The 13252-nt window shown below is 41.7% G+C and overlaps 1 protein-coding gene and 1 long non-coding RNA gene across 2 annotated transcripts; one reads left to right on the forward strand and one right to left on the reverse strand.

The window, feature by feature from the left end:
- Nucleotides 1-173: 173 nt before the first annotated feature.
- On the forward strand, nucleotides 174-7895 carry LOC135377707 (uncharacterized). Its single transcript, XM_064610320.1, has 4 exons — nucleotides 174-335; nucleotides 2315-2516; nucleotides 4655-4774; nucleotides 6820-7895. The coding sequence occupies exons 1-4, from the start codon at nucleotides 267-269 to the stop codon at nucleotides 7020-7022; spliced, it is 594 nt and encodes a 197-aa protein (XP_064466390.1). The 5' UTR covers nucleotides 174-266; the 3' UTR covers nucleotides 7023-7895.
- A 1059-nt stretch (nucleotides 7896-8954) lies between these two features.
- LOC135397782 (uncharacterized) lies at nucleotides 8955-12280 on the reverse strand. Its single transcript, XR_010423749.1, has 3 exons — nucleotides 12250-12280; nucleotides 9787-9936; nucleotides 8955-9105 (listed from the first exon to the last, which is right to left on the reverse strand). It is a non-coding gene; the product is annotated as an uncharacterized LOC135397782 (long non-coding RNA).
- Between the last annotated feature and the right edge of the window lie 972 nt (nucleotides 12281-13252).

Consider the following 13252-nt stretch of genomic DNA (forward strand, 5'->3'; position numbering starts at 1 on the left):
AGCTCCTGACTGAAATATAGCCTAGACGGCCAAAGCCTAGGCGAGCCGTATTGGAGGCCTTGGAGGGGGTTCTTCTGGTTGGTCTATCAGGATGATCAGGATAGTTGTTAGCTCATTCTCATTGGTCGGACGCACAGTGTTGTTTGAATTCGCTCAGGTTGTAGGCTATATCAAGTGTATCTAGTCTGCCTGCTGCACCAGTGCACCATTCGTGTCTTTGTCTGTGCTGCTGTGTTTTGGTGAGCTCCATTTAGAAGTATCATACGATGAATTTTTTCTTGAAGTTTTCGTTAGTTCTGATCATCTGTACCGCATCTGATGCACGAGGCTCATCGGTAAGTAAACATACTTCTCATAAAGCTGCAAGTTGACTACAAGTAGTATCTGAGTTCGCTTGGTGTCGGATCCGCTCGCTTTTGCGGTTTGGCTCGAAAAGGCATCAAATTACTTGAAGAATGACCCCTTGACGAAGTCTATCGTTGCTGCCAGAATAAAGTTTCCGTGAGGCACCAAAAAGGGTAGCCTGATTAGTGACCCTACCCTGAGCCGATCGAAGACAGCTGCTGTCTGATGTGGTGCTACTTGCACAAATATATGCCGGTTTCAGGCTGCCTATTTGAGCATTTCGCTAGTGTTGCAAATATGCACGCAGATATGTTTCCTGTGTTTCTCTACTTCTTTTTTTTTTTTTTTTTCTGAGCAGCCTTTTTCACGAAGTAAATCTGGTACTGCAAACTATACACAAAGAACGCATTTTAAGAATTTTATTACAAATTGCCCGTTGAACAAACGCGCCTCGCAGTAGGATCTCCTGTCGCGTGTGACCAGTAAAGCATGACCTGATGTTTTGATAGCCGCTCCCTGTCGAGGCTCTGTCAACTTGGGCGTGGCCCACATAATACTCTGCATCATATTCAAACTAGATTTGTACTTCTTGAGGGATGTACTCTAGCACAAAAATCACCGAATCAACAATCAGTTGTATGCTTCTGACCCATAGTTAACTTCAAGGTGTTCAAGCTATATCTCTATACAAGCAGAAGATAATCAGCTGCTGACAACAGTAGTGGGGAAACTAACAATCTGTTCATACAAGTTCTTGTAGAACTTACCAAGAAAGTAGAAAGGTACAAAATCTAGCGAACTGGAAAGGAAATGTTAGAAGAACCTCGGGACGAGAGCCGCCGATATTTCGAACAGTCACTGTTCGAAATATCCGTAGCCCTCGTCACGAGGCCCTTCCCTTAGCATTACTCAAGAATGGTGGTATAAGAACATATTTCTATAGATAAAGTACCACATTTGTTGGGTACTGTGAAAATGCCAGTGGCAGAGCAGTTGTTGAAACTTTTGCAAATGATATATGGTGCTTGGAAATCATGTACAAAAATCCTAGATTAGTTTGTTGTAAATCAGTAAAACAAACTGAGCTGCTCACTCCTCTGCACTATCAATAGTCTACTGATAATATCTTGATCTGTCCAGGAATAACTGTTTTGAAGTTACTAACTTTTGAAGTTAAAGGTGAAACAAGTAAAAATGCTTGTCATGCTTCAAAATTGTCAGATACCTGCAAAATAACTTCATAGCAAAGTTGATGCTACAGTGCTAACTGAGCTTTTCTCATTTTCAGCTTATTGAATGAAAACTAAACCCAGAGTTAATTTTCATATTTTTTAGCATCTAATGTGTCCTCTTTTTATTCATTCAGATGTGGCACATTACTTTTCATGGCATACATATATGTTAAACAAGCTTGGTTCTTTCCTTACATTAGCTATTTCTATTAATTAACTTCGTTTTTTCTCTTATTCAAATTATGAAGATTCTGGGATCTGTGTTTCAGTTTACTGTTTTCACCTTACGCTTTTTCCCCTCTTGTGTTGCTTCAAATGCAGAATAATGCTAAGCATCTATAGGGGATAGGAAAACTTTTCTCAGATCTGACATTTTCCATCTGTTTTCGCATACTGAAGAATATGCTAGAACCAGTTTGGTAGGTTTCGCTGCTATAGATATGGGCCTCTATCTCTCCTTTAATGTTGCTTTTGGAATATTCATAAAGAATCCAGGGTGGGTTGTACCTCTGGATTAATAAATGCACTTTCAGTTTATATCCCTCATTTTGCAAAACCAGTCATTGTGCTGAACTTTTCATGCATGCAAGGCCTGCATAATATGTCTCTATTTGTGCTGCGAATGGAAGGCAATAAATACTCTAAACAAGAAAGAGTGCTAGTTTTGCTTGTTTCTTATACGTGCATGCAGATAGCATTACCACTGATGGAACCTTGCTTCATTTACACATTTTCAGCCAGACACCACTGTAACCCACAAAGTAACCTTTGAGATCAGTTCTGGCTCTCGTGACCTTGGTAAAGTGGTTATTGGCCTCTATGGCAAAGTTGCTCCCAAGACTGTGAAGAATTTTATTGCTTTTGCTGGAGATGGTTACAAGGGACTCAAGTATGAGGGCACCGTGTTCCATCGTGTCATCAAAGACTTCATGATCCAGGGTATGATTTGCAATAATGCTATGTTAGCTCCACTACACTTTTTGCTGTGAACAGAGGACCCTTGACTCTGGTGCATTTGTTTTGGCTGCCCCTTTGGGTCCTGTGCATTGACCATGTAGGGTTGCATGCAAAGGATGCACTAAATTTAGACTTTCAGTCTGCATCCTGTTTATGTACTGGTAGTATATACAATCGCCAGCTCTCCCCAAGTGCTGAAAACTAAAAATAGACTTGCTCCCACATTAACAGCTTTCAGGTCTCCCTTTCATGGTCTGCTTTCCACCACAAGTATCTTCATTTCTCATCTGCAACAGGAGATATATGACCTCGGTTGACTTTGCCAGAAAGATAATGTTACACAGATGTGATAGGGAGGGTAAAGTAACTGGAATGAATGCACTTGGGTCTCGGTGTCAGACTTGCATAATTGGGCGAGACAGTGCTGTCCTCTAGATTGTGAAATGATTTCGTCGATTCAGTGAAGCTATGGCACATCAGAATAGCAGGGCATTTTATCCATTCTTGCCGGCCGGCATTTTTTTATTTTATGACATTTACACGATTAATAAAGTTCTTGTAAGCATGGCTGCCATGATATATGGCTAGTTGAGGTGAAAGAGCAGTCTATCTGGAATGGTGGCACGAAAATGTTGTCATGTCACATTTCTAACTTCACAGTAGAAAGTTTTGTAAAATAAGGCTTCATTTTGTCCAGTGAAGTTGACCTGTGCAAACAGTTCAGTGTACAAAAGTGGCAACTGTGGCATCTCAGTATGCTTATTCTGTATGCTGGTTAATTTGAAAGACTATCACAGTTTACCGTTGAATTCTCATATTCTTTAATAGCTAGCTGTAATGCTGCTCTAAAATATTCAGCCATGCCGCCTTGTGCTCCGCCAGTTCTTCTGCTTTTGGCAAAGCCCAAGAATAAAGGCTTACTCCCACTTTAGCTCCTTCTACATCCCCTTTCATGGTCCGCTTTCTACCACAAGTATCTTCATTTCACATCTGTGACCGGAGACGTCTGACCTCAATTGGCTCTTCCAGCAAGATATGCTACACAGATGTGGTGGGGAGGGCAAAGTAACCGGAATGAATGCACTTGGGTGTCAGACTTTTATCACTGGCTGGGACAGCACTGTCCTCGAAGTCGTAAAATAATGCATATTTATTACATTTATTGATGTATATTTATTAAATATACTGGTTCATGGAGAAACATTCATAATTGTCTCTTGAATGTTTGTCTTTTAGTCTTCAGCTGTGATGCAATTACAAAATATGACAGGAAATTCATGTTGTGTTCAGGTGCTCATTCAGTATACATAGGTTTTTGGTGTCATTGATGTGTGTTACAACAAAGGTTGACAGTGTAAATATTTTGCACTGTGCCCTCTGTTGCATCATATCATGTGGGATGATGCTCTTTGAAGGTTGCTAACACTATATGGATGTGTGGAAATTCTGAAGATGATCGTTCCAGCGATGATGTCATCCAAGTGCCTTTGTCACTGTAGCTCATAAGGTATTGTCTGTTGCTGCATGGCTAAAATTTGCATGAGCAACGTTCACTTAGAGTAACTACTCATTACTTCTGCAATGCACGTATTTATATCAGAGCGGGCACACAGTTCCTGTTTTAGATGTCTCACTTGAACGGGTTGTAGATTTATTTGTACTATTTTGTTTTAAATTTGTATTGAGCTCATTCCTTCTTATTCAAGGGCTGATTGCTTCAGGGTTATTTCTGTGGTCTTAGTTAAGATTGTATTTGCCAGAGTAATTTAGGATTGCTCTTATTAGACATCCACTCGTGAAGGTTTCATAGCTGGAACTAAGATGCTTCTGGTAATTGATATTCAATTAGTGCATGGTACATCACATATTTAAATATTGCAGTCTACATTTTATTGCATTGACTTTTTAATTCAGGGGATGATGCCTTAGTGCCTTCAATGCCTTACTATTCTTGTTGCCGAGGTATAAGGGATCGTGCATTGAAACACTTTTCTCATTTGAAGAAATAGATTTTTGGCTTTTGGGAAAATTTGCCTTCTGCAGCAAATATTTTTATTCATTGCTATTCATTAAAAGTGAGATAATTAACGCAAGTAAGCTCTTGTGGTACATGCTCACAGGTGGTGACGTGGAGAAACTTCAAGGCAGGGGGTCCATAAGTATCTATGGAAAGTACTTTGATGATGAAACCTTTGCTCTGAAGCACACCGGGCCTGGAACCTTGAGCATGGCTAATGCTGGTAGGTGAATTTATATCTCCTGGACTTGAATTGGTGATGACATGAAAGTGAACATGCAAGTAGGAGAAAGTTTCACCTGACAGAGAGAAAGGCACTTATGCCACGACTTAAAGGGACGGTCGCATCTGGAAACCCATCTATGAAACTGATACCACACGCTGCTTCCGTAGCTGCAGAGGCTCCGGTGGTGTGACTTCACTCCCCAAGCGAAGGAGCGAGAGGGCAACGCCCAGAGGAGAAGGGGCCGTCCAGACGCTCCATAACTATATGAAACGCCTGCACGGCTGCAGCATTCCTTTTCTCAAGGACTCTCCCTCATTGGTTCTTAGGGACGTTTTCTCGTTTTTCCAGAGGGAATCCCGGCATACTCTCAACATCTGGTGTCTGCTCTTGTCATGTATTCCATCGAATAACAGTAAAGCTACGCCGCTCTTTCGCGTGGGGACTTCGATGCCGTGATCAGTGGTCCACGAGGAATAAAATGACACCGTGTTACCAACAAATAATGAACTAGTGCTATGCATCGGACACTGATGGCTCTCTGCAAGTAACTGATGCACGGGTACATATGTCAGAAGCAGATATGTATGCGTAATCGCAGATCCCTTTGCAATGAGTTTACAGCAAGTTGGAAACATTTGGATGCTTCCTTATCAGTAGGGTTCCAGGTTTTTGGATTTATAAAAAACACATATGCCGGTAAAATATAAAGCAATTCGGATTTATCCAGAACTATCCACTTCAAAAAGCGATAAAAACCGGGCTGTTTGGTGGTACATCTAAAAGCGATAAAACCCCGGTGCAGGGGACACAAAGAGACAACACAGACGAAGCACTGCAAGACAGTGCTTCGTCTGTGTTGTCTCTTTGTGTCCCCTGCACCGGGGTTTTATCGCTTTTAGATCTATCCACTTCTGAAGGTTCCAGTAATCTAGAGCTTAGCCAGAAAAGCTGTGCCCTGATGGCTGGTTGATGGAGCTAGTTTTCTTTTGTGTCGAGATTGCCTCTCATCACGGGTTACCAGCCCCCACGACGAGGAAGGTTGTTTTTTTTTTTTTTTTTTTAGGGGTGCCCTGACATTGGAGTCGCTACACAAGGTGCCCTATTTAGTGACTCTGCTCGACATGAGTGCGCTTGAGGCCATTTCTCAAGGCTACCTGGAAAATGTCCAGTGGCTAGTGTTTTCACTTTCCCCTTTTTCTATGAATCCTGCCTCCCCTCCTCCTCAAAGTGCGCAATTGTTCTTCTGCTTTCGTCCCATCCCGCTATTTGCGCCAACTAGCAACCTTTCAGAATGGCCACTTTGTGCCACGTCTGTTCCATGTCATAGCCACGATTTATCTGTTGTTGTTGTTCCATTGTAGTGTTTCGTTCACGTGGAGGACAAGGAAAACGGGACCCTTAGTGCTGAATTCTGGGATCTCTAAAAAAGAGTTTTGGATAAATCCTAGTTGCCAAAATTTTACTGGTGTATATTTTCCGGAGTTTTGGGGATTAATCCGAAGACCCGAAACCCTAGTTATGGAACATGTGCATAGTCCCAATACGTTATATAATGTCCCCACATGTGGCTAAATATCTGGGACAGCTACGCATTTAGGTAACAAGGTGGATTAGTTAGAAAAAAAATTGATTCATATGTGCAATAATGAGCTGTGTCAGATTTGTTTGCGAGATTGAATAAGTCTCTTTGCTTGCAAGCAATTGCTATTAGGACTAAGTCTGTGTCTGCAGTGTAAATCAGTGTAGACGGTTATGCTGTGATGTTGGGCCCTCAGCCATAAAACATAGGATATTGAGTACTCCAACAAATTCCATTTCCCTCAGATTTAGCAGTTGGCTTTTTCAACGACTTCCATATTTCAATCTTCCATATCCTTAACAACAGCTACTTTCCATCACAATGTTCCCGTAATGTATTCTTAAGTACAATTCTCTTGTATGAGTACGCACTTAAGAATTCTTGCACAGCTCTCCGGGCCATTGTTCCCAGTGTTATAGACCTGAAATTGTGAGCTGCAGTTTTTATTTATTTTTCATATTAGGCAAGAACACAAACGGAGCCCAATTTTTCATCACTACTGTGGCAACATCTTGGCTGGACGGCCACCATGTCGTACTTGGCAAGGTCCTTGAAGGATTGGATGTTGTCCATCAAGTTGAAGGCGTGAAGACAAACAGCCAGGACACTCCTCTTGAACCTGTTCTCATTCGCAAATCATCCGTTCAAGAGCTTGTGCCTCTGTGAGCCATTGAGTACGGAGGCTTACTCAAGAATACAGGTGGACTATTGCAGTTTTCTTTTCTGTGTTTGAGCATGCCACGAAGCTCAATCATGCAGTTCGTTGTAGGGTCATAAGAAACAAACGAAAATGGCATGCTTTCTCTAATTGAACTGGTACATTTCTTAGTATACCATTTTGCCTTAAACAAACTATTTTGTTCAACTTTGCATATGTGGCTATCTCTGCTGTACTTCTCCCAGATCTCGTTTTTTTCAACCTATTTGCAACTGGTGATGCTCTGTAACAGATGAGTGTTGCTTCAAAACAAGTGGACGTATAGTTCTATTCTCGCTACCAGCAGCTGTGGTTGTGCTATTAAGACTTTATAAATCCCCCAAATCTTCTTTTTCTGGCACGCCTGTTTGTCTGACCAGTACTTTATGGCATACTTCTTGTTAATGCCAGGTGCACTTATCTGCTCTTGTTCCACATTCCTGCAGTGCCTTTATCTTAATACTCATATCATGGGAACACTCAACTCTGATGCACGATTTAGCTCTGGATCTATTGTACTAAACAACAGTTTAACTTAGCAAATCTTTGAAAGGCATAAGCATTAGTCCTCCTACATAATGTGTGCCATTTTCTGTTTTTCTCAATTTTTGGGGGAGGCACCACAAAGTGAGCCGTGTCTTTTATGATGTAGCGTGCAATGTTTTGTGCCAAACATTTGTTTCTAGACTTTTTATTTTAAAGCATCAAACTTTTTACACATTTCTATGTCATTATTGAAGCTACAGTTTTAATGTGTATTTTCTGTACCTCTTTACCACTATTTGGACTGCAATAAAATTGACTGATATTTTTAATGTGATCAGTCAAGTCTTGCAAAAACAGTCACAGGTGTGCTGTTGCTTTATCTAATACGTGTGCACTCTTTATAACCGGAGTTGGTATTGCAACATAATAACCATGTGCCGTTTGACACTGGATGCAGCTGTTTTGTGTCTGAACGGTCAAAGCTGTATTGAATTTAATGCATATTTTCGTACTATACATGTATGTAGCCAACACTCCACTGCATGGAGTACTGTTACAGTAATGTTGAGAGCGAGGCTGACCTCCTAAAACTAATGCTGAATGGAATGCTTTATCTGTTATTGTTGAAATGCTCGCATATAAAAGCATGACAGACAGGTGGGTTGTGTTTAACAGCAAATTCCTCTTGTCGTTTTCGTGCAGCACAGTGTAGCCGGCGTGACTCAGTGTAGAATCGAACGAAACTCGAACAAAACGATGTGAGTGATTGTCAGGGTGATCAAGCTCTGTCGCGTTAAAACCAATTTACTTTTTCCCCTATTGTAAGTTTGACTGAGGGAAACTAACTAGAACGGCACTTTATTGCCGTATAACAAGATATTCTTGGATAGGCTAGTGATCCGAGTAAGATGCCTCGCAGGTGCAGTAGGTCTGCTGGCTCTGAGTGAACCCTGACTGAAGAATGAAGGCTGGGTGAATACAGTTGCATATATCCGGTTATGGATCACTCAGTTTCATCGGGAGGGTGTGAGATCCAGTTCAGTAGTGATTAGTGAAACGAATGGAGCGAGCACTATGACCATTTGTCTGCAGCCCGTAGTCTGCTGTCTTTATGAGCACCACAACCTCCATTTTATTTTTTCTCATACCAAACCGGATCAACATCTTGTCACACATTCGTGGCTGTTTCGGAAGAGACTAATACAGGTGTCAAAATTTCATCGGCACAGAAATTTGGAAAAGCCTTTCCAGTTGAAATTTGACCCCAAAGAACTGTCTTCTCATTGCGGTCTTTATAAACCTGAGCACACCGTTCCGAAAGATATACTCCTGTACATAGTCTGAACACTGATCGGTTTAATCCATACATAGCTGATGAAGGATATCATGATATGTCTATCATACTCCTGAGCTATTTCAAACATATAACATATAAATATGGCAGCCGTTGGATATTTCAACCTGGTCTTGACGGTGAATGAGAGCCGACCATTTCTAAACTTCATGAGAGATATATTTGAAGTATTTTTCCACATCGTCGAAAGAACCAACGACTCCCGGCGAATCCTGCATAGATATGACCTTTTTTAGACACATGGAATGATTCTGATACACTCGCGACATCGCATATTCTCCAAGAATTAATTCCACTATAGAATCTGTAACTAACAATAACGAAACAAAATAAGTACACAGCACACATGGTTTTGCAATATGTTTATTCATAACCGCAGGCAAAATCCCTGATGAATGAAGTCTGACCCACGAAGAAGCTATGCTCCAGTGCCCCCGATTTTGAACTCTTGCACATAGCAAGCGTTATCGTTATATTTAAAGTTTGTGTGCTCCAAAGCCGCTTTGATAGGCTCGTGGAAGAGACTGTGGCGAATCATGGTGCAAGGTGATGCATTTAATGCGCGTTATGGTATGACGATAACTTGAAGATCGGGGCCCCAGGTGGCACCAAGTTGGTTAGTATGATATGCTAGTAAACATATCCCTCCTCTCTGGCTTTTGATGAGTTTTAGGCTGAACTTAACAACATGGGATTGAGTGAGTGAGTGATTCAGGTAAGTTGTGCATGAGTGCGATGTGCTGTATCTTGTCGCTAAACAATCCAGATTAGTTGCCCGAGGGGCTGGGACATGTGAAGCGGAGCTGCATCACTGCCACATGTGACATCCTGGATAAAGTGGACAAACTCTCCGATTCAATGGTTAAAAATTAATTAAGTGGTCGGACTGTTACCAGTGTGAACTGCTGGTGTGCCAGTAATTGATATAGCCAACAGTGACATGAGGCTTTGTCTTCATCAAGACGTCTGGTGCCGTGGTTGAATTTTCATTGCAGTGTATGAGGGAGAGTGGCTTCCTCGATCCAGTATTGTGGATTTGAAACCTGCAGTTTGATTTCAATTTGCATTCAAATCATCACAAATAGCATGTAGATTTGGTTTGGATTTCATTGGCTGCCAATTAATGGATAGGATTTTGGATTGAACTAGTTTTTTGCAGAGGGATTTGGATTCCGATTGGATCATTTTTCTAAAGAGTGATGAGCCTCAAGCAGGACAAGGGCTGCCGATACTTTGAACAGGGACTGTTCTTTCGGGTCCAGAAGAACAACAGTCCATGTTTGAAATATTCGGCTCACTGGATTGTCTACCTTTCTGTGTTTTCTACAAAGGGATTTGAGCTGAATGACTTTTTACACATGGATCTTGACTGCATGCCTCCTTATTGTTTTCTGAGTAGGTAATACGAATATGTCGTTATTTTGGTTAGTAACTGCATCTCTTCTTTTCATTTACTTGCTGTACGGCGGACTACTTGCTGTTTCCAGTAAGGGTGTCACTACTACTATAATCTCTTTATAGTACTCTCTTATCAGCTCCCGTGGCATAGTAGTTAGGATGATCTAGAGCACTGCTTACAGGGCTAGCCCTGGCTAGAGCAGGGCTTACCCGAGCCAGGCCTGTGGCCAGACAACATGTTGGATCTCATTAAATCAATTGGAAATCAGTGCTTCTCACTGATACCCATTAGGCAAATTCCTTCAATTGGCTTCTCATTCCTTGTATTGGTGGCCACACAACATGTGGGATCTCATTAAATCAATTCGAAATCAGTGCTTCTCATTGATACCCATTAGGCCAATTCCTTCAATCGGCTTCTCATTGCTTGTATTGGTGACCACACAACATGTTGGATCTCATTAAATCAATTCGAAATCAGTGTTTCTCAGTGATACCCATTAGGCCAATTCCTTCAATTGGCTTCTCATTCCTTGTATTGGTGCAGTCTATGCCACACAACATGGAAATCAGTGTTTCTCAGTGATACCCATTAGGCCAATCCCTTCAATTGGCTTCTCATTCTTTGTGTTGGTGGCCACACAACATGTTGAATCTCATTAAATCAATTCAAAATCAGTGTTTCCTACCCATTAGGCCAATTCCTTCTCATTCCTAAAAATTGGTGCAGTCTATGCAACACAATATGTTGGGTCTCACCAAATCAATTGGAAATCAGCGTTTCTCATTGATACCCATTAGACCAATTCCTTCAATTGGCTTCTCATTCCTTGTATTTGTGGCCACACAACATGTTGGGTCTCATCAAGTCAATTGGAAATCAGTGTTTCTCATTGATACCCATTAGGCCAATTCCTTCAATTGGCTTCTCATTTCTTGTATTGGTGCAGTCTATGCCACACAACATGTTGGGTCTCATCAAATCAATTGGAAATCAGCGTTTCTCATTGATACCCATTAGGCCAATTCCTTCACTTGGCTTCTCATTCCTTGTATTGGTGAAGTCTATATGCCACACAACATATTGGGTCTCATCAAATCAATTAGAAATCAGTGTTTCTCATTGGTACCCATTAGGCCAATTCCTTTAATTGGCTTCTCATTCCTTGTATTGGTGGCCACACAACACGTTGGATCTCATCAAATCAATTGGAAATCAGCGTTTCTCACTGATACCCATTAGGCCAATTCCTTTAATTGGCTTCTCATTCCTTGTATTGGTGGCCACACAACATGTTGGATCTCATCAAATCAATTGGAAATCAGCGTTTCTCATTGATACCCATTAGGCCAATTCCTTCACTTGGCTTCTCATTCCTTGTATTGGTGCAGTCTATGCCACACAACATGTTGGGTCTCATCAAATCAATTGGAAATCACTGTTTCTCACTGATACCCATTAGACCAATTCCTTTTGGTTTCTTATTCCCTGATTCCGGTGTTCGCCACGCAACATGGCGGAGCACGATGTCGCGAAGGCAGCATCCCTGCAAAATTTCCAAAGGAGAAATACTCGGCTTATACACACTGAACGAATTGGCCGTCTGATTTCTCTTTGAATCTCATTGGAATTGCAGGAATAATTCATTGAGATCATGCCTTCTATTTCCAGCAGGGATCTGTTCACGTACGCCGCTCAAATAGCCAGTTGCTTCGCGGTGCTAACACAGAATAAAAAAAAAGTACCCCCTTCAGTTGCTGGTCTTATTTTCAACCAATCAGAAGGCAAACAACATTGTTTAGATGATTACATATGATTTCCAGTTTTATTTCGTGACCCTAAAAAAGCATAAAAACGGGTTTTTAAGGCACGCTTTATGTATAAGCTCCACATGCAGTGATCGCCACCAACAGATGCATATGGTGTTGCGAACTGAAAACATGAGTAGATACGATACCCAGTAGATCCGCCCGTGATCACGGCCCAAATCACGCATGTCAAACCGAGGCGGGCCACCAGGAAACCTGTCTACGTATATGACCAGTCCAAACAGACTTATCAGCGGCTCAGCAGCAACTGTCTTCCAATCTGCCGAATCCTAATTCGCCGAATGCATTGAAGAATGGGAGACAACCTTACTCCCCACATCGCCATTTTTTCCCTTTACCTCATCACCATCACCACCTTTGACCTTCAAAAGTGCTGTCCCAATCGGCCGAATGACTCACATGTCCATTACGCCGATTCGGTTGTTTGTGGGACGTCCTGTTCTTGGAATTGGAAATGAAAGAAAAATATGGAGATGGGTCGTGTTCTTCCTTCGTTCATTTCTCATTGAGTGCTTTCATTGCCGTCGTAAGATGTAATTTATTAATAACATATTATGGAGAACTCGAGAGTTTCTTCAGCAGCTGGAGCGCCCTCTACCAGCCACGTGTTAACATTTGTGTTAATAATTACGTAAGGTCTCTTTAGGCTCATGATTGAAAGCATTAAAACCCCAGTGCCGGGGAGCTAAAAAGTCAGACACAGACACATGCACTGACGCCGTTTTGCGTTGTTCCCCTTGAGAAAGCTCTGTAGGAGATGAGAGGGGTGGATTTCCGCGTAATTTGCTGCACACTTAATAGTGAGTTTCAGTATAACCGTGGTATAACATCCACGTTCGCACGCGCAAGACATAAGCAGCGCATTGCGCAGAACCAAGACGCTATCCCTTACGTATACGCAAAAGCGACAGCGTACGGTATGCGAAAACTCATTATTATCTATTACGGGCCTTTCCTATTAGGATAATCGTGCAGTATCGCAATTTCACCTCTCCCTCGAATTCCACAAGGAATGTGTCGAAAGAGAACACCAACCCATCCGCCAGAAACGTGGAAAAGTAAAACCCACCGAAAAAAAAAAAAACATAAGAAGAAAAAGAAACCCGTAAAAACCCGCAACCGTAAAAATGT

The sequence above is a fragment of the Ornithodoros turicata genome, chromosome 1, assembly GCF_037126465.1.
Source record: "Ornithodoros turicata isolate Travis chromosome 1, ASM3712646v1, whole genome shotgun sequence".
Taxonomy (NCBI): Eukaryota; Metazoa; Arthropoda; class Arachnida; order Ixodida; family Argasidae; genus Ornithodoros; species Ornithodoros turicata.

What these genes read in the sequence shown, in the direction of transcription:
- LOC135377707 (XM_064610320.1), top strand. Translation starts at nt 267, where the DNA reads ATGAATTTTTTCTTGAAGTTTTCGTTAGTTCTGATCATCTGTACCGCA. An exon ending in CAAAGACTTCATGATCCAGG is followed by an intron (nt 2,517 to 4,654) that starts GTATGATTTGCA and finishes ACATGCTCACAG; the next exon opens with GTGGTGACGTGGAGAAACTT. An exon ending in CTTGAGCATGGCTAATGCTG is followed by an intron (nt 4,775 to 6,819) that starts GTAGGTGAATTT and finishes TTTTCATATTAG; the next exon opens with GCAAGAACACAAACGGAGCC.